The sequence below is a fragment of the Oncorhynchus nerka genome, unplaced genomic scaffold (genome assembly GCF_034236695.1).
Source record: "Oncorhynchus nerka isolate Pitt River unplaced genomic scaffold, Oner_Uvic_2.0 unplaced_scaffold_1726, whole genome shotgun sequence".
Lineage (NCBI taxonomy): Eukaryota > Metazoa > Chordata > Actinopteri > Salmoniformes > Salmonidae > Oncorhynchus > Oncorhynchus nerka.
The window spans coordinates 532-27,483 of NW_027039597.1; the positions used below are offsets into that span (position 1 = coordinate 532).

Sequence of the window (26,952 nt, forward strand, 5' to 3'; positions counted from 1 at the left end):
ATTTGAACAGTGAGAGACAGAATAACAAAGAAATCCAGGAAAACGCATGTAACAAATGTTATAAATTGATTTGCATTTTAATGGGGGAAATAAGTATTTGACCCCTCTGCAAAATATGACTTAGTACTTTGTGATTGCCAACAAGGGTTTTGCCACTGAGGTCAGATGCTTCTTGTAGTTGGCCACCAGGTTTGCACACATCTCAGGTGGGATTTTGTCCCACTCCTTTTTGCAGATCTTCTCCAAGTCATTAAGGTTTCGAGGCTGACGTTTAGCAACTCGAACCTTCAGCTCCCTCCACAGATTTTCTATGGGATTAAGGTCTGGAGACTGGCTAGGCCACTCCAGGGCCTTAATGTGCTTCTTCTTGAGCCACTCCTTTGAAAAGACCTCTTGTGCCATGTCTTGTGGGGTATGCATGGGTGTCCGAGCTGTGTGCTAGTAGTTTAGACAGACAGCATTCAACATGTCAATACCTCTCATAAAACAAACTAGCGATGAAGTCACTCTCTCCCCCACTTTCAGCCAGGAGAGATTGACATGTTAATATTAGCTCTCTGTGTACATTCAGGGGCCATCCGTGCTGCCCTGTTCTGAGCCAATTGCAATTTTCAAAGTCCTTATTATAACTAGGGCCTGTAGGATCTGCCTTGTTGATAGTGTTGTTAAGAAGGCAGAGCATCGCTTTATTATAGACAGACTTCTCCCCATTTTAGCTACTACTGCATCAATATGTTTTGACCATGACAGTTTAGTCATCTCAACTTGCTCACTTTACACATTATTTATTACAAGATTTAGTTGACGTTTAGGGTCTAGTGAGTGTTTTGTTCCAAATACAATGCTTAAGAAATGTGAATCATTGGTCATTTTTTAATCATTGGTGACGTCATTTCCGGTCACAACTTGCAGACTTGTTTACGAGTTGCTGTGCGTTTTGTTGCCAACCTATTTTGCTACCTGACAACTTTACGGTTTTTACTTTTTAATTACCATTTATATATATTTTTTTTCCCTCAACTTTTTCACTCCGGGTGCTTTATCTGGACACGGTTCGTCAGGACCTCCAACAGCCAAAGCTAAGTAGTAACATTAACATGATGCCTTCTAATTGCAGTCGCTGTACTCATAATATACAGGAGAACGATCACCTTACGGCGAGGATAGCTGGGCTACAAGCCCAGCTTCAGACGCAATCGTTAGGCAAGGGTAATTTCAGTGTAGGAAAGGATGAAACAGCGTCTGTGCCACCAGTAAGTACAGATAGTAGTATAAATCCCCTGGCACAGTCCCCGCAGCCGGACAACTTTCTCACGGTTTCTGGAAGGAAATGTTGTAGGAATGCTCAACTGGAGTCGCTCATTCAGCAGACAGAAACTTTCAACCGGTTTTCCCCATTAAGCAGCGAGTCGGAGTCACAGGCCGAGTCTTCTCTGGTCTCTACTCCTCCCGCTACGGGGTCTGAGACACCGAAGCTTCCCACCATTAGCTCTGACAAATTGAAAACTCTAGTCATTGGCGACTCCATTACCCGCAGTATTAGACTTAAAACGAATCATCCAGCGATCATACACTGTTTACCAGAGGGCAGGGCTACCGACGTTAAGGCTAATCTGAAGATGGTGCTGGCTAAAGCTAAAACTGGCGAGTGTAGAGAGTATAGAGATATTGTTATCCACGTCGGCACCAACGATGTTAGGATGAAACAGTCAGAGATCACCAAGCGCAACATAGCTTCTGCGTGTAAAATCAGCTAGAAAGATGTGTCGGCATCGAGTAATTGTCTCTGGCCCCCTCCCAGTTAGGGGGAGTGATGAGCTCTACAGCAGTCTCACAACTCAATCGCTGGTTGAAAACTGTTTTCTGCCCCTCCCAAAAGATAGAATTTGTAGATATTTGGCCCTCTTTCTGGGACTCACCCACAAACAGGACCAAGCCTGACCTGCTGAGGAGTGACGGACTCCATCCTAGCTGGAGGGGTGCTCTCATCTTATCTACCAACATAGACAGGGCTCTAACTCCTCTAGCTCCACAATGAAATAGGGTGCAGGCCAGGCAGCCAGCATAGTGGAGTCTGCCACTAGCACAGTCAGTGTAGTCAGCTCAGCTATCACCATTGAGACTGTGCCTCGACCTAGGTTGGGCAAAACTAAACATGGCGGTGTTCGCCTTAGCAATCTCACTAGGATAAAGACCACCACCATTCCTGTCATTATTGAAAGAGATCATGATACCTCACATCTCAAAATAGGGCTACTTAATGTTAGATCTCTTACTTCAAAGGCAATTATAGTCAATGAACTAATCACTGATCATAATCTTGATGTGATTGGCCTGACTGAAACATAGCTTAAGCCTGATGAATTTACTGTGTTAAATGAGGCCTCACCTCCTGGCTACACTAGTGACCATATCCCCCGTGCATCCCGCAAAGGCGGAGGTGTTGCTAACATTTACGATAGCAAATTTCAATTTACAAAAAAAAAGATGACGTTTTCGTCTTTTGAGCTTCTAGTCATGAAATCTATGCAGCCTACTCAATCACTTTTTATAGCTACTGTTTACAGGCCTCCTGGGCCATATACAGCGTTCCTCATTGAGTTCCCTGAATTCCTATCGGACCTTGTAGTCATAGCAGATAATATTCTAATCTTTGGTGACTTTAATATTCACATGGAAAAGTGGCTTTCGGAGCCATCATCGACTCAGTGGGTTTTGTCCAACATGTCTCTGGACCCACTCACTGTCACAGTCATACTCTGGACCTAGTTTTGTCCCATGGAATAAATGTTGTGGATCTTAATGTTTTTCCTCATAATCCTGAACTATCGGACCACCATTTTATTACGTTTGCAATTGCACCAAATAATCTGCTCAGACCCCAACCAAGGAACATCAAAAGTCGTGCTATAAATTCACAGACAACACAAAGATTCCTTGATGTCCTCCCAGATTCCCTCTGTCTACCCAAGGACGCCAGAGGACAAAAATCAGTTAACCACCTAACTGAGGAACTCAATTTAATCTTGCGCAATACCCTAGATGCAGTTGCACCCCTAAAAACTAAAAACATTTCTCATAAGAAACTAGCACCCTGGTACACAGAAAATACCCGAGCTCTGAAGCAAGCTTCCAGAAAATTGGAACGGAAATGGCGCCACACCAAACTGGAAGTCTTCCGACTAGCTTGGAAAGACAGTACCGAAGAGCCCTTACTGCTGCTCGATCATCCTATTTTTCTAACTTAATTGAGGAAAATAAGAACAATCTGAAATTCCTTTTTGATACTGTCGCAAAGCTAACTAAAAAGCAGCATTCCCCAAGAGAGGATGACTTTCACTTTAGCAGTGATAAATTCATGAACTTCTTTGAGGAAAAGATTATGATTATTAGAAAGCAAATTACGGACTCTTCTTTAAACCTGCGTATTCCTTCAAAGCTCAGTTGTCCTGAGTCTGCACAACTCTGCCAGGACCTAGGATCAAGAGAGACGCTCAAGTGTTTTAGTACTATATCTCTTGACACAATGATGAAAATAATCATGGCCTCTAAACCTTCAAGCTGCATACTGGACCCTATTCCAACTAAACTACTGAAAGAGCTGCTTCCTGTGCTTGGCCCTCCTATGTTGAACATAATAAACGGCTCTCTATCCACCGGATGTGTACCAAACTCACTAAAAGTGGCATTAATAAAGCCTCTCTTGAAAAAGCCAAACCTTGACCCAGAAAAAATAAAAAACTAAATCGGCCTATATCGAATCTTCCATTCCTCTCAACATTTTTAGAAAAGGCTGTTGCGCAGCAACTCACTGCCTTCCTGAAGACAAACAATGTATACGAAATGCTTCAGTCTGGTTTTAGACCCCATCATAGCACTGAGACTGCACTTGTGAAGGTGGTAAATTACATTTTAATGGCATCGGACCGAGGCTCTGCATCTGTCCACGTGCTCCTAGACCTTAGTGCTGTTTTGATACCATCGATCACCACATTCTTTTGGAGAGATTGGAAACCCAAATTGGTCTACACGGACAAGTTCTGGCCTGGTTTAGATCTTATCTGTCGGAACGATATCAGTTTGTCTCTGAATGGTTTGTCCTCTGACAAATCAACTGTACATTTCGGTGTTCCTCAAGGTTCCGTTTTAGGACCACTATTGTTTTCACTATATATTTTACCTCTTGGGGATGTCATTCGAAAACATAATGTTAACTTTCACTGCTATGCGGATGACACACAGCTGTACATTTCAATGAAACATGGTGAAGCCCCAAAATTGCCCTTGCTAGAAGCATGTGTTTCAGACATAAGGAAGTGGATGGCTGCAAACTTTCTACTTTTAAATTCGGACAAAACAGAGATGCTTGTTCTAGGTCCCAAGAAACAAAGAGATCTTCTGTTGAATCTGACAATTAATCTTAATGGTTGTACAGTCGTCTCAAATAAAACTGTGAAGGACCTCTTGCGTTACTCTGGACCCTGATCTCTCTTTTGAAGAACATATCAAGACCATTTCAAGGACAGCTTTTTTCCATCTACGTAACATTGCAAAAATCAGAAACTTTCTGTCCAGAAATGATGCAGAAAAATTAATCCATGCTTTTGGTCACTTCTAGGTTAGACTACTGCAATGCTCTACTTTCCGGCTACCCGGATAAAGCATTAAATAAACAGTTTGTGCTAAATACGGCTGCTAGAATCCTGACTAGAACTGAAAAAAATTTGATCATATTACTCCAGTGCTAGCCTCCCTACACTGGCTTCCTGTCAAAGCAAGGGCTGATTTCAAGGTTTTACTGCTAACCTACAAAGCATTACATGGGCTTGCTCCTACCTATATCTCTGATTTGGTCCTGCCGTACATACCTACACGTACGCTACGGTCACAAGACGCAGGCTAAGCAAACAGCTGGAGGCAGGGCTTTCTCCTATAGAGCTAAATTTTTATGGAACGGTCTGCCTACCCATGTCAGAGACGCAAACTCGGTCTCAACCTTTAATTCTTTACTGAAGACTCATCTCTTCAGTGGGTCATATGATTGAGTGTAGTCTGGCCCAGGAGTGGGAAGGTGAACGGAAAGGCTCTGGAGCAACGAACCCCCCTTGCTGTCTCTGCCTGGCCGGTTCCCCTCTTTCCACTGGGATTCTCTGCCTCTAACCCTATTACAGGGGCTGAGTCACTGAGTCACTCTCTCATGCCGTCCCTGGAAGGGGTGCGTCACCCGAGTGCGTTGATTCACTGATGTGGTCATCCTGTCTGAGTTGGCGCCCCCCCTTGGGTTGTGCCATGGCGGAGATCTTTGTGGGCTATACTCAGCCTTGTCTCAGGATGGTAAGTTGGTGGTTGAAGATATCCCTCTAGTGGTGTGGGGGCTGTGCTTTGGCAAAGTGGGTGGGGTTATATCCTCCCTGTTTGGCCCCGTCCGGGGGTGTCCTCGGATGGGGCCACAGTGTCTCCTGACCCCTCCTGTCTCAGCCTCCAGTATTTATGCTGCAGTAGTTTGTGTCGGGGGGCTAGGGTCAGTTTGTTATATCTGGAGTACTTCTCCTGTCCTATTCGGTGTGCTGTGTGAATTTAAGTGTGCTTTCTCTAATTCTCTCTTTCTTTCTCTCTCTTGGAGGACCTGAGCCCTAGGACCATGCCCCAGGACTACCTGACATGATGACTCCTTGCTGTCCCCAGTCCACCTGGCCGTGCTGCTGCACCAGTTTCAACTGTTCTGCCTTATTATTATTCGACCATGCTGGTCAATTATGAACATTTGAACATCTTGGCCATGTTCTGTTATAATCTCCACCCGGCACAGCCAGAAGAGGACTGGCCACCCCACATAGCCTGGTTCCTCTCTAGGTTTCTTCCTAGGTTTTGGCCTTTCTAGGGAGTTTTTCCTAGCCACCGTGCTTCTACACCTGCATTGCTTGCTGTTTGGGGTTTTAGGCTGGGTTTCTGTACAGCACTTTGAGATATCAGCTGATGTACGAAGGGCTATATAAATACATTTGATTTGATTTGATTTAGGTTGAACTTTTTCCTTGCCACCCACTCTGAAACCTTGTTGAGTGTTGCAGTCATTTCAGTCGCTGTAGTAGCTGACGTGTATAGTGTTGACTCATCTGCATACATACACACTCTGGCTTTATTCAAAGTCAGTGGCATGTCGTTAGTGCAAATTTTAAAAAGCAAGGGGCCTAAGCAGCTACCCTGGGGAATTCTGTTGAAGAGGCTTCCATTAAAGAACACAATCTGTGTTCTGTTAGACAAGTAACTATTTATCCACAATAGAGCAGGGGGTGTAAATCCATAACACATACGTTTTTTCAGCAGCAGACTATGATCGATAATGTCAAAAGCAAGAAAGGCTGATTTACCTCACAGGCTGACTACACCGCTCATGTCGCGTGCACTGCAAAATACATTTAGAAATCTATGTTATTCAATTATTGTGCCAATGAGTGCCAAAGCCCGTTCTATTTGTTGCATATCGCGCTGCAAGTCCCGCCTCTCCCATCTCCTCATTGGAGTATAGAAGCAGGTACCCATGTGCCATATCCTCATTGGTTATACCCTCGTGGGCGACTGAATGACAAACGAGGTCAGTGGCGGTAATGCACCTAATTTATGAAAGTTGCCAATCGCAATATTAAGTCAAGAGAAGAAAAAGCCTGGAAAGAGGAGAGATGACTAGAAACAATTTTGTTGACTGTTTTATGTGTGGATTAATTGTCGGAATAGAGGACCTTATGCATTTCAGGTAAAATAACAACTCAATATTTATATCCCAGGACAAATTAGCTAGTAAAAGCAAGCTAGCTAAAAAGGACAAACTAGTTAGCAAGTGCAAGCTAGCTAGCTAAATTGCCATAAATGTATAATGCTTTTCGACCGGTCCCAAATTAATATAATTGGTTCAGAGATCGTTTTGATATGTTAACCTGCGTGGTGTGATCACGTTTAGTGTGGGGTGGCAAAACACAAAAATGCACGATGGCGCACGCGCGCAGCCAGTTTGGGTTCCGTGTAAAGGCTTGGTAACAGGCTGATTGGTCGGCTATTTTAGCCAGTAAAGGGGGCATTACTATTCTTGGGTAGCGGAATTACTTTAGCTTCCCTCCAGGCCTGAGGGCACATGCTCTCTAGTAGCCTTAAATTGAAGATGTGGCAAATAGGAGTGGCAATATCATCTGCTATTATCCTCAGTAATTTTCCATCCAGATTGTCAAACCCCGGTTGATTGTCATTGTTGATAGACACATTTTTCACCTATTCCACACTGACTTCACGGAATTCAAAAGTACAATTCAGTCTGATATACAGTGTTTGTTGCTGGCATGTCATCCCTAAGTTTGCTTTTCTTGCCAATGAAAAAGTAATTAAACGTAGTTCGCAATATCAGTGGGCTTTGTGATGAATGAGCCATCTGATTCAATGATTGAAGGAGCAGAGTTGGCTTTTTCCCCAAAAATTTAATTTAAGGTGACCCAAAGCGTTTTACTATCATTATTTATATAATGTACAGTGGTTCCTCCTTTAAAAGTTGTGAGCTTGCACCGCGGGACTTAGAGGCACCCTAAAACATTTGGTATGAATATTAGTTCAAAACCTATCTATGAACCTCAGTTATCATAGCTGTTGTATCAAATTCAAGTCTGAAAGGCATTAATGAAGCCTATGGATAAAGTAGAATATAATAACTTTATTGTGCCAAGGAAGCAAGTCCAAAATACACACATACTATAGTTATTACCACGCATGAGATTCCCACATTGTAGCCTGTACATTGAGTATATTCACTGATCATGTACTCTTCCTTGGAAAATAAAGGTGCGGTTCAGATATGAATCTCTGAGACATTCTTTTTCAGTCATATCAAACTGCATTATTTGAATGATGCTGTGTCTGCATTTATGTATTACAATTACACCCTTCAACAGTGTTTACACCACTCCTGCTCCTGGGACATCAATGATTACACATTGTAACTATGCAATAGATTAGAAGCATGATTGATTTGTAATTCATATATACAGAAAAAAAACAATGCAAATCTAACTCCATTCATCTGCATTAATCTGAGGACAGAGGATAATATTTCAATGAGATACTTAATTTCAACAAGTGGAGAATGTGAAACGCTTTATTGAAAGAAGTTCATTATCCAGGTGTTATAAGTACAGACAAGTTCAATCTGTACTTCAATGCACATATGGTGTGCATTATTAAACGAGGAAGAAAGACGAGGTGGGGCGAGAGGTGTAAAAGACAGAAAGGGAAAGAGGTAAGAACAGCAGCAGACAGCATATGATTCATGAATTACAGTACTACCCTAATATTCACTCAGTTCATCACAATTGCGGTGTCTCCTAAGGAGCCTTGGGCCCCCAGTTGGCCCAAAGGTTATCGTCAGAGCGGGTGCAATGGCGATGACAGGACTGGCTTCCTCTCGCACATCAAAACATAGCTGCAGACGAGAGAGCATGATTAAGCCTTCTTTTAAAAAATTCTAACATGGTCAGTCATCTTAAATCAGGAGGTGAAATGCAAAACTGACCTTGAATCATTAACTCTGGGACATCTACATCTCTGTCTGTATATTAATGGAAAGAATCTCTTTAAAAATACTTCCTGTTGACCCGACCAAGTGACATCTCACCTATGATCATGCTGTGCCCTCTGTGTCAGCCAGTTCAGATGAGGGAGGGGTTCACCAAAACAGCTGATATAACCTAGAGGATTTAGGGAGAAGGGGGAGTGGGATGAAGTGAAGACGAGATACTTATACTTATTGTACAGGTTCCATGTACAAGACAGGCAGAGATAGAGAAAAAGAACACAGAACAGTTTAATTACCTCTGGTTATGGACACTTTTGCCAGGAATAAAGCTTCCACAGCCTGTTCCTCGAACAGTGAACACCTGGCCATATCTACATTTTCGACCCCTTGGTCAGCTCGCTCTCTGAAAGTGAAGAAAACAGATTTTTTTATAGATGTAAAAACAATAACTGAGATATGACTGTTCAATCTAAAGCAGCAGATGTCATTTTTAGGATACGTCAATACAGCCCAGTGCTGCTTACCTGAGATGCCATCTTCGTAGGCGTCCGCTTTGACTTCCTTTGTGTCGGAAAAAAGTTGCTTTCAGAACAATTATTTTTGATTGAAAATAAAAAAGGTTTTGCTCTTGATAAAGAGACAAATATACCTACATAGCATATAACAATTTGCCTGTGAATAACCACACCTTCATAAAAACGTGCTGCTGTATGCAGAATTCTTGACGCACAACCGAAGATGCTGCCATATCCTACCAGCATGCCCACAAGCGAGCCACTTAGGAGCAGAATGATGATGTGTGGAAGAGGGAAAGGAATGAGATTGGAACAGCAATGTGTTGCAAGTTCGGGAGGAGGGCTAATAGCTGAACAATAGACTATTCAACCTTTACTAAAGAATAGTCTAATGGTCGAGCTAGGTGTGAAAACCCCAACTCCTATCACAGACCAGATTTGCCCTATTGACCAAGGGGTAGCTAGCAACTCAATGTAATGACTTTCAAATTCTCTCAATTCTTTCTCTCAATTCTTTCAAGATCTCAGCGATCACTGCCTCATTGCCTGCATCCGTAATGGGTCAGCGGTCAAACGACCTCCACTCATCACTGTAAAACGCTCCCTGAAACACTTCAGCGAGCAGGCCTTTCTAATCGACCTGGCCGGGGTGTCCTGGAAGGATATTGATCTCATCCCGTCAGTAGAGGATGCCTGGATATTTTTTAAAAATGCCTTCCTAACAATGTTAAATATTCAAGAAAATTCAAGAAAATTAGAACCAGGAACAGATATAGCCCTTGGTTCTCCCCAGACCTGACTGCCCTTAACCAACACAAAAACATCCTATGGCGTTCTGCATTAGCATCGAACAGTCCCCGTGATATGCAGCTGTTCAGGGAAGCTAGAAACCGTTATACACAGGCAGTTAGAAAAGCTAAGGCTAGCTTTTTCAAGCAGAAATTTGCTTCCTGCAACACTAACTCTAAAAAGTTCTGGGACACTGTAAAGTCCATGGAGAATAAGAACACCTCCTCCCAGCTGCCCACTGCACTGAAGATAGGAAACACTGTCACCACTGATAAATCCACCATAATTGAGAATTTCAATAAGCATTTTTCTACGGCTGGCCATGCTTTCCACCTGGCAACTCCTACCCCGGTCAACAGCACTGCACCCCCAACAGCAACTCGCCCAAGCCTTCCCCATTTCTCCTTCTCCCAAATCCATTCAGCTGAAGTTCTGAAAGAGCTGAAAAATCTGGACCCCTACAAATCAGCCGGGCTAGACAATCTGGACCCTTTCTTTCTAAAAATTATCTGCCGAAATTGTTGCCACCCCTATTACTAGCCTGTTCAACCTCTCTTTCGTGTCATCTGAGATTCCCAAAGATTGGAAAGCAGCTGCGGTCATCCCCCTCTTCAAAGGGGGACACTCTTGACCCAAACTGCTACAGACCTATATCTATCCTACCATGCCTTTCTAAGGTCTTGAAAGCCAAGTCAACAAACAGATTACCGACCATTTCGAATCTCACCATACCTTCTCTGCTATGCAATCTGGTTTCAGAGCTGGTCATGGGTGCACCTCAGCCACGCTCAAGGTCCTAAACGATATCTTAACCGCCATCGATAAGAAACATTACTGTGCAGCCGTATTCATTGATCTGGCCAAGGCTTTCGACTCTGTCAACCACCACATCCTCATCGGCAGACTCGACAGCCTTGGTTTCTCAAATGATTGCCTCGCCTGGTTCACCAACTACTTCTCTGATAGAGTTCAGTGTGTCAAATCGGAGGGTCTGCTGTCCGGACCTCTGGCAGTCTCTATGGGGGTGCCACAGGGTTCAATTCTTGGACCGACTCTCTTCTCTGTATACATCAATGAGGTCGCTCTTGCTGCTGGTGAGTCTCTGATCCACCTCTATGCAGACGACACCATTCTGTATACTTCCGGCCCTTCTTTGGACACTGTGTTAACAACCCTCCAGGCAAGCTTCAATGCCATACAACTCTCCTTCCGTGGCCTCCAATTGCTCTTAAATACAAGTAAAACTAAATGCATGCTCTTCAACCGATCGCTACCTGCACCTACCTGCCTGTCCAACATCACTACTCTGGACGGCTCTGACTTAGAATACGTGGACAACTACAAATACTTAGGTGTCTGGTTAGACTGTAAACTCTCCTTCCAGACCCATATCAAACATCTCCAATCCAAAGTTAAATCTAGAATTGGCTTCCTATTTCGCAACAAAGCATCCTTCACTCATGCTGCCAAACATACCCTTGTAAAATTGACCATCCTACCAATCCTCGACTTTGGCGATGTCATTTACAAAATAGCCTCCAATACCCTACTCAACAAATTGGATGCAGTCTATCACAGTGCTATCCGTTTTGTCACCAAAGCCCCATATACTACCCACCATTGCGACCTGTACGCTCTCGTTGGCTGGCCCTCGCTTCATACTCGCCGCCAAACCCACTGGCTCCATGTCATCTACAAGACCCTGCTAGGTAAAGTCCCCCCTTATCTCAGCTCGCTGGTCACCATAGCATCTCCCACCTGTAGCACACGCTCCAGCAGGTATATCTCTCTAGTCACCCCCAAAACCAATTCTTTCTTTGGCCGCCTCTCCTTCCAGTTCTCTGCTGCCAATGACTGGAACGAACTACAAAAATCTCTTAAATTGGAAACACTTATCTCCCTCACTAGCTTTAAGCACCAACTGTCAGAGCATCTTACAGATTACTGCACCTGTACATAGCCCACCTATAATTTAGCCCAAACAACTACCTCTTTCCCAACTGTATTTAATTTATTTATTTATTTTGCTCCTTTGCACCCCATTATTTTTATTTCTACTTTGCACATTCTTCCATTGCAATACTACCATTCCAGTGTTTTACTTGCTATATTGTATTTACTTTGCCACCATGGCCTTTTTTGCCTTTACATCCCTTCTCACCTAATTTGCTCACATTGTATATAGACTTGTTTTTTTTTTTTTTTTTTTTACTGTTTTATTGACTGTATGTTTGTTTTACTCCATGTGTAACTCTGTGTCGTTGTATGTGTCGAACTGCTTTGCTTTATCTTGGCCAGGTCGCAATTGTAAATGAGAACTTGTTCTCAACTTGCTTACCTGGTTAAATAAAGGTGAAATAAATAAATAAAAAAATAAGTTACCTTACACGTTATGTTGGCTGACAATTTGTTAGCTACGCTGTCCTTACGAACCACATAGCATATCATTACAGAAGTATGTACCGGTATGTTAGCTAGCTACCTAACGCTAGTAGTTATACATCAAATTGGACAGTATATTAACTATAGGCTACCTACCCAATGTTTATTGACTTGATTATTCTCATCATTCTTAGTTTAGCTAAATGGTATAGTCATTGTGCTTTCTCAATGGACATTCGGGTGCTTTCGTAAATTTGCTCTGGCTATCTATAGGCTGGACAATAGAACGAGTCTAAGGCTGAAAAACGGCTTCAGAACGTTGGCTCATAGAAAATTAATGGAATCGAATGTTCGCAGAGCCTGTTTTGACTAGAGTGATCCTTAGGATTCCATTAAAAATGTATCCCTTTTTATTTGACCAATACAATATAATATGTTCGTTGGACGAAACTGTAAAAAAACAACTAGTGAGGAAAGTAAACATCCGCACCTCGATGGTGTCAACTGTGCTTATGTCTGCTTAATGAAAAAGTAGGGAAAAAATAAAAACTTTGACTATTTCTGGACTAGCGATTGATGACAAACGAGCTCGCTGCCCAGACTTACATAATTACAAAGAGGATATTCTCCTGATTAAAATGGTTCCCGTGTAATAGTTTTGCTTCCGTCCCTCTCCTCGCCCCTAATTGGGCTCGAACCAGGGACCCTTTGCACACATAGACAACAGCCACCCTCGAAGCATCGTTACCCATCGCTCCACAAGAACAGCAGCCCATGCAAAGCAAGGTGAACAACTACTTCCAGGTCTCAGAGCGAGTGACGTCACCGACTGAAACGCTATTAGCGCGCACCCAGCTAACTAGCTAGCCATTTCACACCGGGTACACCCGATTTGAAAAAAAATGTAAATATACACATTGCGAGATATTTGGCAAAATAGACAGATAGACATGCCTATGTTTCCCCTATAGGAAACCATGGGAAGACCTCAGAGTTCCAATATTATTTTTGTTGTTTACATGTTGTTATTTGCATTTGAACTATAAAACGACATGAGCAGGTCTTATTGCCAACAATAGCAAAGCAGGCATTGTGACGTTGAACAATAAGCTGAGAATAGAACGTTCGGAAGGCGAGTTGGTGCCACGGTGCTAATAGAAATAATAGGAGCTGGCAGGGTGAAAAATGCCCTAAAGGCTAGTTTGTCCGCGATGACTTCAAAATGATGGCAAGCAGCTGGGAAATATGGTCATATTATGAAACTGGGCTCCACGGCAAATGCAATTAACTAGTTTTTATCAGAAAATAACGTTAAAAATTGTGTCCAGCCTTCTATCCACATGGATTTCAGAGCACTCTCGTCTGAGTGTACCAGAGCACAGAATAATTACTTTACGAGCGCCCAACACCCTTTGAATATGGCCGGTGTCAGTAAACATTGAAAAAAAGCATAATTAAATTGTTTCCAGCAGCACATTTACAGTCACCAACGCTCTGGTTAACACGAAAACTGTCTTACCAGCTCTGCTATGGCGATTAAAATGGTCAGGGTAGGCTAATTTCTGTCTGGAAGTAGCTAGCCAACGTTAGCTTGGGTGCTTGATTGCCGTTGTAAGGTCAGAACGCTCAAATCAACCCTACTCATCGGCCCGAACATGCTTCTCAAAGATGCCCTCTGGTGGTCAAACTAGCAATAACTTGCAGTAACAGAAGAAATGGCTGAGAATTAAATTACATGCCACAGAATGCTGCAGTAGCACGCAGGGTGTGCCGTAGTATGAAAACTTTTAAAGGAGGATCCACTCTTTTTTTAGTTTAGTCACATGATTTCTTACATTTGCAGTATGTTTGCCAATCAGTTGGGCTGCCAGACTTTATCGCCATAACTTTTGCCTCATCCCTCTCAACCATACAATTTTTCAATTCCTCATCAATCCAAGGGGATTTAACAGTTTTTACCATCATTATCTTAATGGGTGCGTGCTTATTAGTAACTGGAATAACTAGTTTCATAAATGTGTCAAGTGCAGCATCTGGTTGCTCCTCATTAGGGACCACAGACCAGCAAATATTCTTTACATCAACATATACAAAACTTCTTGTATGACCTCTTATACACTATATTAGGCCCAGCCTTTGGAACCCCTAACTATAATGACAAAGTAATAAGGCACTTACTTTGATTGGAACGCACACGTTCAAAGTTATCATTAGTAATGAATAGCCAGTCGAAAATTGTGCCAGGGAGGAAAACGTTTTTTTTCTTCTCTTTTGTGGAAGAGAGATGTTATGAAGAGAGAAGTTTTTCCGTCTCAGTAATGCCTCAAACGTAAATTGTCCACGACAGTGAAATGGGCTACTTCTATGTGAATTAATTACGAGGTGGAATACACCTAAATTCAAATTGTTGTTAGAAAATAAAACTTGTTCGAAATAGTTGAAAAATAGCCTATAAATAATTAACGGGCAGCGTGCCTCTGAGGGCAGCGTGGGTTTAACTGTCCTGTTGGGTAATAATCACATTTTGTAACAGTGAGTGTATTCTGACATCATGCGCATAAAGATATTCATGCTGGGGCAAACATTAGAGCTATTTCAAACACACAGGTGAAAAGGTTAAAGAATGTGAAACAATGTTGTGCATGTATGCTGCTTTTCATTAAATCATACTGTATATGCCGTTTTTTTGTTGTTGCCTAAAACAAATTTGTTCATATGGTCAGAATATTGTAGCCTATACACTGAGTAAACCAAACATTAAGAAGAACTTCCTAATATTGAGTTGCACCCTCCCTTTCGCCCTCAGAACAGCCTCAATTCATCGGGGCATGAACTCTACAAGGTGTCAAAAACATTCCACATGGATGCTGGCCTATGTTGACAACAATTACTTCCCACAATTTTGTCAAGTTGGCTGGATGTCCTTTAGGTGGTTGACCATTCGTGATACACACAGGAAACTGATGAGCATGAAAAACCCAGCAGCGTTGCAGTTCTTGACACAAACTGGTGCACTTAGCACCCATTGCCATACCCTGTTTAAAGGACTTTCACCCTCTGAATGTCTCTCAATTGTCTCAAGGCTTAACCCATCTCCCCTCCTTCATCTACACCGATTGAAGTGGATTTAACAAGTGACATCAATAAGGTATCATAACTGTTCAAAAACTCACATCAGCACAATGGGGGGCCTTTTCATAAGGAGGGACGTCTACTGTGGATCGCTAAAATAATGATTATTATCACACTTTCTCAATATAAATTGCCTATTATGTGGACACACGTTTGGCAGCAAGCACGAGACAGTGTAGCTTTTTATCGTCTAAAAACCTCCAGGCTTCCGTCATACTAGTAAATCGGTACAGTCGTCTGGACACTTTTCTCCCTGTGCTGATCAGTCACAATCAGTCTTCTTTTCATATCGAGAAAATGCAACTAGTAGCCTATTAACAGTTAGACTTTACATATTGGTGCCAATCACTAGTAGCTTAATACTCCTCCAATCGATGGAAAGATTTGGTGTGCTGCTGACAAGTTTGAGGAGATTGGCCAAAACAAGCTGTCATGCCTTGCTGAAGGCAATTCCTACCCAACATATAGGGTTTGAGTCTACTTTTCAATTAAACATCATAGGCCTAGTTTAATTACTGATAATTCGATTCTAAAGATGTTAGATAATTTTTTAATTGACAAAGATATTTACAGACAGCTTTAAATAGCCAGCTGTGTGTACAGGTGCAAACGAAATAATTAGCTTATTTTGCAGCATTTGCTGAACAATATAATGCTTTGCTGTGAGGTGCTTCAGGGGGATATCATCCCCATGGGTGGAGCTAGGCTGTATGACTGCGCCGGGACTGTTGAAGCCAGGGGTACAAAACTGTTTGCCAATTTGACTGGACTTCCCAGGGTCCGCAAAGCCCATTCTCTATGGGCCGCTGCCTCGCACTAGGCCTTCCAATCCCTCTCGGGGAGGTATTTGTCGATAGCGGTGGCCACTCAGCCATGGAGAGGGGACTAGGCTGTTGGAAGGTCGTCTAGGGGTCAGTGGGGTGGAGAATGAGAAGTTGGGTGGCGGAGGCATCTCCAAATCATTGTGCATCTTCGCAAGACACAGATCTTCGCAAGTGCATCTTTGCAAGCCCCATGTAGTCTACTGCAAGAAGACAACTCGGGCCTCTCCACATTTCCCGAACCAGAGCATAGTTAATGCAACTCCTAAAGCATATGAAACACTCGTCCCTTCCTCCGATCGGGGAGTAAGTAAGCTAGAGTCAGTAAGCTAAGCCTCAAAACTTGTCTGTTTAGTGGGATTTTGGGACAGAAAAAGCAGTCCCAGAAGTAAAGCTAATTGTTTTGCAGAATCCATAGCAGATGCAGTTGAAGTCGGAAGTTTACATACACTTAGGTTAATGACCCTTAGGTCATTAAAACTCGTTTTTCAATCACTCCACACATTTATTGTTAACTATAGTTTTGGCAAATCGGTTAGGACATCTACTTTGTGCATATGACACAAGTCATTTTTCCAACAATTGATTACAGATATAATATTTCACTGTATCACAATTCCAGTGGGTCAAACGTTTACATACACTGTTCACTGTGCCTTTAAACAGCTTGGAAAATTCCAGAAAATTATGTCATGATTTAGAAGCTTCTGATAGCTAAATTGACATAATTTGAGTCAATTGGAGGTGTACCTGTGGATGTATTTCAAGGCCTACCTTCAAACTCTGTGCCACTCAAAAGAAATCAGCCAAGACCTCAGAAAAACAATTGGAGACCTACACAAGTCTGGTTCATCCTTGGGAGCAATTTCCAAACACCTGAAGGTACCACGTTCATCTGTACAAACAATAGTACGCAAGTATAAACACCATGGGACAACCCAGCCGTCCTACCGCTCAGGAAGGAGACACGTTCTGTCTCCTAGAGATGAACGTACTTTGGTGTGAAAAGTGCAAATCAATCCCAGAACAGCAGCAAAGGACCTTGTGAAGATGCTGGAGGAAATAGGTACAAAACTATCTATATCCACAGTAAAAGGAGTCCTATATCGACATAACCTGAAAGGCCATTCAGCAAGGCCTTCCTTGCTGAATGGCCTTTCAGGTTATGTCGATATAGGACAGAGAGAAGCAGAGAGACAGAGAGAAACAGAGAAAGCCACAGAAGCAATGGAGTACCAGAGAAAACTGCAGGAGATCCACAGACTCAAACAACTGCTGGACCTACTGATGGTGGACCTACAACTGGCCCACGTAAGACATGTCATTGTCACTGCTCCAAAACCTCCATAAAAAAGCCAGACTACGGTTTGCAACAAAGATCGTACTTTTTGGAGAATGTCCTCAGGTCTGATAAAACAAAAATAGAACTGTTTGGCCATAATGACCATCGTTATGTTTGGAGGAAAAAAGGGGAGGCTTGCAAGCCAAAGAACACCATCCCAAACATGAAGCACGGGGGTGGCAGCATCATGTTGTGGGGGTGGCAGCATCATGTTGTGGGGGTGCTTTGCTTGCAGGAGGGACTGGTGCACCTTACAAAATAAATGGCATCACGAGGCAGGAAAAGTATGGGGATATATTGAAGCAACATCTCAAGACATCAGTCAGGAAGTTAAAGCTTGGTCGCAAATGGGTCTTCCAAATAGCCCCAAGCATACTTCCAAAGTTGTGGCAAAATGGCTTAAGGACAACAAAGTCAAGGTATTGGAGTGGCCATCACAAAGCCCTGACCTCAATCCTTGTGGGGGAAAAGCGTACGCGAGCAAGGAGGCCAACAAACCTGACTCAGTTACACCAGCTCTGTCATGAGGAATGGGCCAAAATTCACCCAACTTATTTTTATTTTATTTATTTATTTCACCTTTATTTAGGCAAGTTGAGAACAAGTTCTCATTTACAATTGCGACCTGGCCAAGATAAAGCAAAGCAGTTCGACACAAACAACGACACAGTTACACATGGAGTAAAACAAACATACAGTCAATAATACAGTATAAACAAGTCTATATACGATTATTGTGGGATGCTTGTGAAAGGCTGCCCGAAGCAGCATGTTACCAAATACTAATTGAGTGTATGTATGATGAAAGAAATAAAAGATTAAATAAATAATTCTCTGGTCCTAACTGACCTAAGACAGGGAATTTTGACTAGGATGAAATGTCAGGAATTGTGAAAAACTGTGTTTAAAACTATTTGGCTAAGGTGTATGTAAACTTCTGACTTCAACTGTACTTAAAGGTTGATACAACACAGTTCTCACACACCCTAGTAAAGGTTGAGACAACACAGTTCTGACCCACCCTGGTAAAGGATGAGTAAACACGGTTCTCACCCTCCCTGGTAAAATGCACACAGGTAGAATCCACTGGGAAAGCAGTCAGAGTTCGTTGAAAGCCATCCCAGCTCTATTAATGCATTTATCTCATCAAAGATACATGCATACATAATGATTAATATGAGATAGATATAATCCAGTTCTAAATCCTAGAAAACTACAGTCTGGGTTGAAGAAGAGAAGATGGCGTGGGACTCACCTTTGACTCTAGAAGGGAGAGACGCGTGCAGGGGGCTGTCAAGGCTGCGCGTGTGAGAGCTGGGACTGGCGTACACCTCCCGCTTCTGATTGTGGGCCAGTGCTAGCCTGCGACCCACACGGAAGAGTCCACCTCCTCCTCGGTCCAGGGTGGAGGAGCTGGTGTGGGTCTGGTACAGATTGAAGGGCCGAGAAGAGCGGCCCTTCTTTACTGGACCTGTCTAAGTAAGTAACAAAAACAAAAAAACACACTCTCTCGGTCTCGCTCTCTAAAAACTCAGCAGTCATAACAGACAGTAGTAATAGACTGCTACAAATAATCTTTCTGACTAACTAACGCCTCAGAATCAGGATCGCAGCAGACACCATACAGTTGTGAAGGACTGGGTCGTATTGATTAGGGCTTGCAAGTGAAAACATTTTAAAACATTTAATAACGAGAAAAAGTGTTAATTTACCAAATAGTTCCTCCCTGTTTTACTCCGTTTTTTTCTCCATTTGATACCAAATGAACACGACCATAATATTGCTGACCTTGTCATCCAGGTCATCATCACTCTCGTCCAGATCATCCTGACGCAGCTGCCACTCATATTCCACGTGCATGTTGAACTGGTTACTCTGGGACTGGTTGATCTGGTACACAACACACAACAGGAGAATTGCCACGTGTCAATCATCATATATCATACTATATAGAAACGCAGCCACTGCATACTATATATAAATATATATCACATTGGTGATAGCATGAACTTGGACTGGAACCTTCACTGCCTCTGCACTAAGCAATTTATACATTTTGTCTACGCTATTGAAATCAATCGATCAATACACAATAAATCAAGATTCCTTTGGTGTCCACAGACTAAGGAAAAAAAAATATATATTGACAAGGAGGTGCTGCCGGCTATGAATAACGAGTGAATTAGTTTAGTTAATTACTTAAAGCCCCTAGTCATTGAACAGTGTAGCTGTGAGTCAGCTGTAGTCAGGGTGGACTCACCAGCTCCTCACAGTGCGTGTTTTTTAATCTGCTAGCAATATCCAGCCCAGTCTCGCCCACCTCATTCTCTGAAAGAGAAACAACAAAGAGCACAGCTGGGATCATCATCAAGCATTAATGGCTGGCACAATGATCACTTGTAAGCAAAGCCACAATATATGAAGCCTTCATTGTCACGTGGCACAACACAATAATGAAATACATTACAACTTTTTACCTCAAATTAGTCCTTTTGGAAGTTTTTCTTGGTAAGCCATTCTCATGATGATTTTTATCAGTTGTTGTTGAGCACCCCTCCTTTCTTTTTTTGCTGAAGGCCCACCTGAACGCTTACCTATTTATTGGCATTTTGACACTATCTGGCCTGACGCCGCTCACAATTTCTGACTAACCATAAAGGAGTATCTACCACTATTGTTGGAATATACTTTAATTAATGAAGAATGACTTAGTTTGCTGAAATCAGAGCAAATACTGCAGAACTCTCAGAACCTTCATCCTTTACGGATTAATAAGCACAAAACATCCTCCTACCGCACTCCCTGTTCAATGACTTGGCACAAGTACCTGAACATGCAGAATCCACAAAAAAGTATTGAGCTCCTAATTCACAAAGCCCTAGCTTTTGGCTTTATGAAGAGTTTTTGTGCCAAATGAAAACATGTCTTGAATAAATGCTCTTTGGATTTGATGCTGCTCTTCATTGAGAAACCCAAGGCAGAAAAATAAAGAATCTCCATTGACCTCTCGAAATGAAAATCCAACAAAAAGTGGATATAGAGACTTAACACACTCCAATGAGATATCCATATCAAATCACATTTTATTTGTCACATGCGCCAAATACAACAGGTAGACCTTACCATGAAATGCTTACTTACAAGCCCTTAACCAACAATGCAGTTCAAGAAATTGAGTAAATAAAATATTTTCTACGTAAACTAAAGTAAAATATAAAATAAAAAGTAACACAATAAGATTACATAACAATAACGAGGCTATACAAGGGGGTCAACGTAAATAGTCCGATGGCAATTTTATTAATTGTTCAGCAGTCTTATGGCTTGGGTGTAGAAGCTGTTAAGGAGCCTTTTCGACAGGGCGATCCGGTACCACTTGCCGTACAGTAGCAGAGAGAACAGTCTATGACTTGGGTGACTGGAGTCTGACAATTTTATGGGCCTTCCTCTGACACCGCCTAGTATATAGGTCCTGGATGGCAGGAAGCTTGGGCACAGTGATGTATTGGGTCGTATGAACTACCCTCTGATGCCAAGCAGTTGCCATACCAGGCGGTGAAGCAACCGGTCAGGATGCTCTTGATGGTGCAGCTGTAGAACCTTTTGAGGATCTGGGGACCCATGCCAAATCTTTTCAGTCTCCGCCCTCTTCACGACGGTCTTGGTGTATTTGGACCATGATAGATTGTTGGTGATGTGGACACAAAGGAACTTGAAAATCTTAACATCGATCGGGCTGTAGTGGAGCGGGTTAATGGGGGCATGATTGACCCTCCTTTTCCTGTAGTCCAAGACCATCTCCTTTGTCTTGCTCACACTGAGGGAGAGGTTGTTGTCCTGGCACTACACTGCCAGGTCTCTGACCTCCTCCCTATAGGCTGTCTTATCTTTGTTGGTGATCAGGACTACCACTTCTTGCATCGTGAGTGTGGAAGATGTGTTGTTGCTTACCCCTACTACCTGGGGAGGTCCGTCAGGAAGTCCAAGATCCAGTTGCAAAGGGAAGTGTTTAGTCCCATGGTCCTTAGCTTAGTGATGAGCTTTGTGGGCACTATGGTGTTGAACGCTGAGCTGTAATAAATGAAAAGCATTCTCACATTGGTGACCCGTTTCGCACGTGGGTGACTACTTTAAAGGAGAGTCGTTTGAACTAAAACTATTTTTCATCCAAATGTTTTTTGGGGGCAGAAATGCATTCTAGAACATGTGCCTTAATAACAAATTTGTATGTCATCTGTAAATACGAACAAAAATGTTAAATTACGAGCATAGTTGGTTTAGCCACAGAAAAAGTCAGCAACCTTTCCACTACTATTGGCTGAGATAATGAGTGGGCTGGACATGCCAAGAGATGAGTTTGGATTGGTCTGCCATATAGCACACTTCTGTCTATTTGAGTTGGTCAGTTTGTTTTCGGTAATCCTGTTTAATGCGGCTTTTTTTAATGTATTGAGTAGTAAAATTGAACAAATAGACTCAACTATGCAAGTATCCATTTCAATAGAATATCACTGCAACAACTGTTTCAGAGCACTCTCGTCTGAGCGTGCCAGAGGGCAGAATAACTGATGAATTTATAAAAACACTCATCACCGGTTGAATATGGCCTGTGTCAGTAAATGTCGGTAAAAAAGCATAATTAAATTGTTACCAGAGGCGCAGTTACAGTCACCAACGCTCTAGATAACATGAAAACAGCTCTGCTAGGGCAAGTAAAATGGTCAGAGTTTGGGTAGGGGTTAAAGCTTAAAATTATTCTTAAGGCATTGCACACGATCAGTGTGACCCAGTGTGACTTGACACAACGGGCCAAACAAGCTGTACATACAAAACGGAAACGATACAGGACGTCTTATTTAATGAAAGTGTTTGCAGTCTGCTGTGAAGCATTCATCCATGTATACTGGTAAGAGTCCAGCTACAGATTCAGATATTATACGTTTCTAATTTTGTCAGAAAGTTGTTTTCATTGCAAGTTAAAGCTTACTGTTAGCTAGCTAGCTAGCTGGTGTAAAATGGCTGGCTCGCTAGCTAACATTACGTTTATGACCTGTGTGTAGTAATGTTGAGACGCAGGGTCTCAAGCTTCATGATGAGCTTGGAGGGTACTATTGTGTTGAATGCTGAGAAATGAACAGCATTCTTACATAGGTATTCCTCTTGTCCAGATGGGATAAGGCAGTGTGCAGTGTGATGGCGATTGCATCATCTGTGGACCTATTGGGGCGGTATGCAAACTGAAGTGGGTCTAAGGTGGCAGGTAAGATGGAGGTGATATGATCCTTGACTAGTCTCTCAAAGCACTTCAAGATGACAGAAGTGAGTGCTACAGGGCGATAGTCATTTAGTTCAGTTATCTTTGCCTTCTCTGGTACAGTAACACTGGTGGCCATCTTGTACCATGTGGGGACAGCAGACTGGGATAGGGAGTGATTGAATATGTCCGTAAACACACCATCCAGCTGGTCTGCGCATGCTCTGAGGAAGCAGTTAGGGATGCCGTCTGGGCCAGCAGCCTTGCAAGGGTTAACACGTTTAAATGTCTTACTCACGTCAGCCACAGAGAAAGAGAGAGGGGAACCGCAGTCCTTGGTAGCGAGCCGCGTCGGTATATTGTATTATCACTGTATTATCCTCAAAGCGGGCAATGGTGTTTAGTGTGTCTGGGAGCAAGACGTCAGTGTCCGTGACGTGGCTGGTTTTCATTTTGTAGTCCGTAATTGCCTGTAGACCCTGCCACATACGTCTCGTGTCTGGGCAGTTGAATTGCGACTCCATTTTGTCCCTATACCAGCATTTCGCTAGATTGATTGCCTTGCGGGGGGAATAAATACACTGTTTATATTCGGCCATATTCCCCGACCTCTTTCCATGGTTGAATACGGTGGTTCGCACATTCAATATCGCGTAAATGCCACCGTCTATCAACGGTTTCTGGTTGGGGTAGGTTTTAATAGTCACAATAGGTATATCCTCTCCAAGTTCTTCCAGGCTAACATCGAGGTGTCTGCTTGGGGAGTGGGGAGGGGGTATACACGGCTGTGACTATAATCGAAGAAAACATTTTGGGGAGATAATGCGGTCGGCATTTGATTGTAAGGAATTCTAGGTCTTTGGTTTGGATAGGTTTTAATCGTCACAGCGGAAGGTATATACTTCAGTGTCAGTGCATACGTCAACGTTATTCTCAGAGGCAACCCGTAACATATCCCATTCCGCGTTATCAAAACAAGCATAGATTCCGATTCGTCAGACCAGCGTTGACCAGTCCTTACCATGGGTTTCTGCCTATAGGAGCAGGATGGAGGCATGATCTGATTTGCCGAAGGGAGGGCCTTGAAGCCATTCCGGAAGGGAGAGTAGCAATGGTCATAAGATTTTGATGCACGAGTGGTGCAGGAAATGTGTTGATAACTCTTCGGTAACGTTTTCCTAAGATTTGTTTTATTAAAGTCCCCAGCTACAATAAATGCAGCCTTAGGATATGCTGTATGGTATCGGCTTGAGGAGGAATATCCACAGAGAAAAGGAACTCAAGTCTTTTTGTTCACCCGACTAAGAATACCTCACAATCAAATGCCAACCACGTTACATCTTTAGAGAATTATCTTCGGTCATCGTCAGGATGGGGCCTTCGAAGGGCCTTCCTGTTAGTAACCGCAATCACGCCATGAGCAGATAATCATGAAACATACCTCCCCCTTTCTTTTTTCCAAAGGATTCTTTATTCCTGTCTGTGCAATATACTGAGAACCCAGTTGGCTGAATGGACGGGGACATTATATCCGGAGAGAGAGACATGATTCCATGAAACAGAGTACAGTCGTGGCCAAAAGTTGAGAACGACACAAATATGAATTTTCAAAGTCTGCTGCCTCAGTTTGTATGATGGCAATTTGCATACACTCCAGAATGTTATGAAGACTGATCAGATGAATTGCAAAGTCCCTTTTTGCCATGCAAATTAACTGAATCCCCCCCAAAAAAATTCCACTGCATTGCAGCCCTGCCACAAAAGGACCATCTGACATGTCAGTGATTCTCTCGTTAACACAGAGTGTTGACGAGGACAAAGCTGTAGATCACTCTGTCATGCTGATTGATTTCGAATAACAGACTGGAAACTTCAAAAGGAGGGTGGTGCTTGGAATCATTGTTCTTCCTCTGTCAAACATGGTTACATGCAAGGAAACACGTGCCGTCATCATTGCTTTGCACAAAAAAGGGCTTCACAGGCAAGGATATTGCTGCCAGTAAGATTGCACCTAAATCAACCATTTATCAGATCATCAAGAACTTAAAGGAGAGCGGTTCAACTGTTGTGAAGATGGCTTCAGGGCGCCCAAGAAAGTCCAGCAAGCGCCAGGACCGTCTCCTAAAGTTGATTCAGCTGCGGGATCGGGGCACCACCACTACAGCGCTTGCTCAGGAATGGCAGCAGGCAGGTGTGAGTGCATCTCCACGCACAGTGAGGCAAAGACTTTTTGAGGATGGCCTGGTGTCAAGAAGGGCAGCAAAGAAGCCACTTCTCTCCAGGAAAATCATCAGGGACAGACTGATATTCTGCAAAAGGTACAGGGATTGGACTGCTGAGGACTGGGGTAAAGTCATTTTCTCTGATGAATCCCTTTCCGATTGTTTGGGGCATCCGGAAAAAAGCTTGTCCGGAGAAGACAAGGTGAGCGCTACCATCAGTCCTGTGTCATGCCAACAGTAAAGCATCCTGAGACCATTCATGTGTGGGGTTGCTTCTCAGCCAAGGGAGTGAGCTTACTCACAATTTTTCTTAAGAACACAGCCATGAATAAAGAATGGTACCAACACATCCTCCGAGAGCAACTTCTCCCAACCATCCAGGAACAGTTTGGTGATGACAAATGCCTTTTCCAGCATGATGGAGCACCTTCCCATAAGACAAAAGTGATAACTAAGTGGCTCGGGGAACAAAACATTGATATTTTGGGTCCATGGCCAGGAAACTCCCCAGACCTTAATCCCATTGAGAATTTGTCAATTTTCAAGAGGCAGATGGACAAACAAAAGCCAACAAATTCTGACAAACTCCAAGCATTGATTATGCAAGAATGGGCTGCCATCAGTCAGGATGTGGGCCAGAAGTTAATTGACAGCATGCCAGGGCGGATTGCAGAAGTCTTGAAAAAGAAGGGTCAACACTGCAAATATTGACTCTTTGCATTAACTTCATGTAATTGTCAATAAAAGCCTTTAACACTTATGAAATGCTTGTAATTATACTTCAGTATTCCATAGTAACATCTGACAAAAAATATCTAAAGACACTGAGGCAGCAGACTTTGTGAAAATTAATATTTGTGTCATTCTCAAAACTTTTGGCCACGACTATGTCTCTCGAAGGAGATTCTCACCTTGAGCTTGTCTAGTTTCTTGTCCAGGACCTGAACATTAGCAAGCAATATACTGGTAAGCATTGGATGGGATGCACGCCTCCTGAATCAGTCTTGGAGCAGTCTCTGGGATAAGTGGAATTGCCTTGGGGGGTTCGAACAAAGGGTCCAATTCAGGAAAGTCGTATTTCTTGTAGATTTCTGGGAAGTTACAGCCGCTCTCATCTCCAAAAGTTCTTTCTTGCTGTAAGTAATAGTGCAAAGGACGTTCTGAGCTAATAATGTGAGAAATAACATGCAAAAAAACTAAACACTGCAAAGTTGCTTAGGAGCCATGAACAGGGCGACCATGTCTATCGGTGCCATTTTGTTAGGTTTGGCCCTCTCAAGTCTCGTAGATCAATGCACTGCTCTCTTTTCATTTATAAGGCCATCTTGTGCAAACTTCTGCCATACCTTACTCCATTGTTAAATTACAGATATACGAGTCACCAGTACCGATCACAGGGATGGCGAAGGCTGGAGATCCCTTCGATTCCACTGAAGGTAGATCTGCATTCAGTTTTTTTTAACCTTACGTGTGGAATGATCTCCAAATGCCTTTAGGGCATTTCAGACAGGGCATTTCATAGATAAGGAATTTCAGACAGTGCATTTCAGACACAGCCCAACATTAAAGATCCTTCAAAGTCAACTCTGATTTATCTTGTTTTAACGAATTTCTTCGCCCAAGATATTAGTGACCATTGACCAGTGTGTCAGAGAGCCTTGTGTCATCACAAAGAGGAACTTTAAAAACTTCAGTGAACATTATCTTTCTTTTATGACCCGGATTGTATTTCAGCTATCCCTGAACCAGATTTAGCATTCAGCCTTTTTGCAGATGTTTTCTATGCTATTGTGGATAATTAGGTAGATTGAATGCATGGTACTCTCCGGAATTATCAGAAGTCATTCATAAAAGAGATGATGCTTGGGTCAAAGCCAGGAACACAGGATTAGGTCTGGACTAGCAAGCGTTTAAGGAATTGAGAAATCATTGTGTGAGAAA

General features: G+C 42.8%; 1 protein-coding gene across 1 annotated transcript in view; it reads right to left on the minus strand.

The window, feature by feature from the left end:
- Positions 1–7,711: 7,711 nt before the first annotated feature.
- LOC135568049 (arf-GAP with SH3 domain, ANK repeat and PH domain-containing protein 1-like) overlaps positions 7,712–26,952 on the minus strand; it is a 60,339-nt gene continuing 41,098 nt past the window's right edge. Inside the window, exons 19-25 of the mRNA XM_065015073.1 lie at positions 19,796–19,863; positions 19,324–19,425; positions 18,791–19,010; positions 9,079–9,115; positions 8,851–8,957; positions 8,654–8,726; positions 7,712–8,461 (exon numbers count right to left, since the gene is read on the minus strand). Of these exons, the coding sequence (XP_064871145.1) occupies positions 8,404–8,461; positions 8,654–8,726; positions 8,851–8,957; positions 9,079–9,115; positions 18,791–19,010; positions 19,324–19,425; positions 19,796–19,863 (665 nt within the window). The 3' untranslated portion in view covers positions 7,712–8,403. The remainder of the gene's footprint in view (positions 8,462–8,653; positions 8,727–8,850; positions 8,958–9,078; positions 9,116–18,790; positions 19,011–19,323; positions 19,426–19,795; positions 19,864–26,952) is intronic.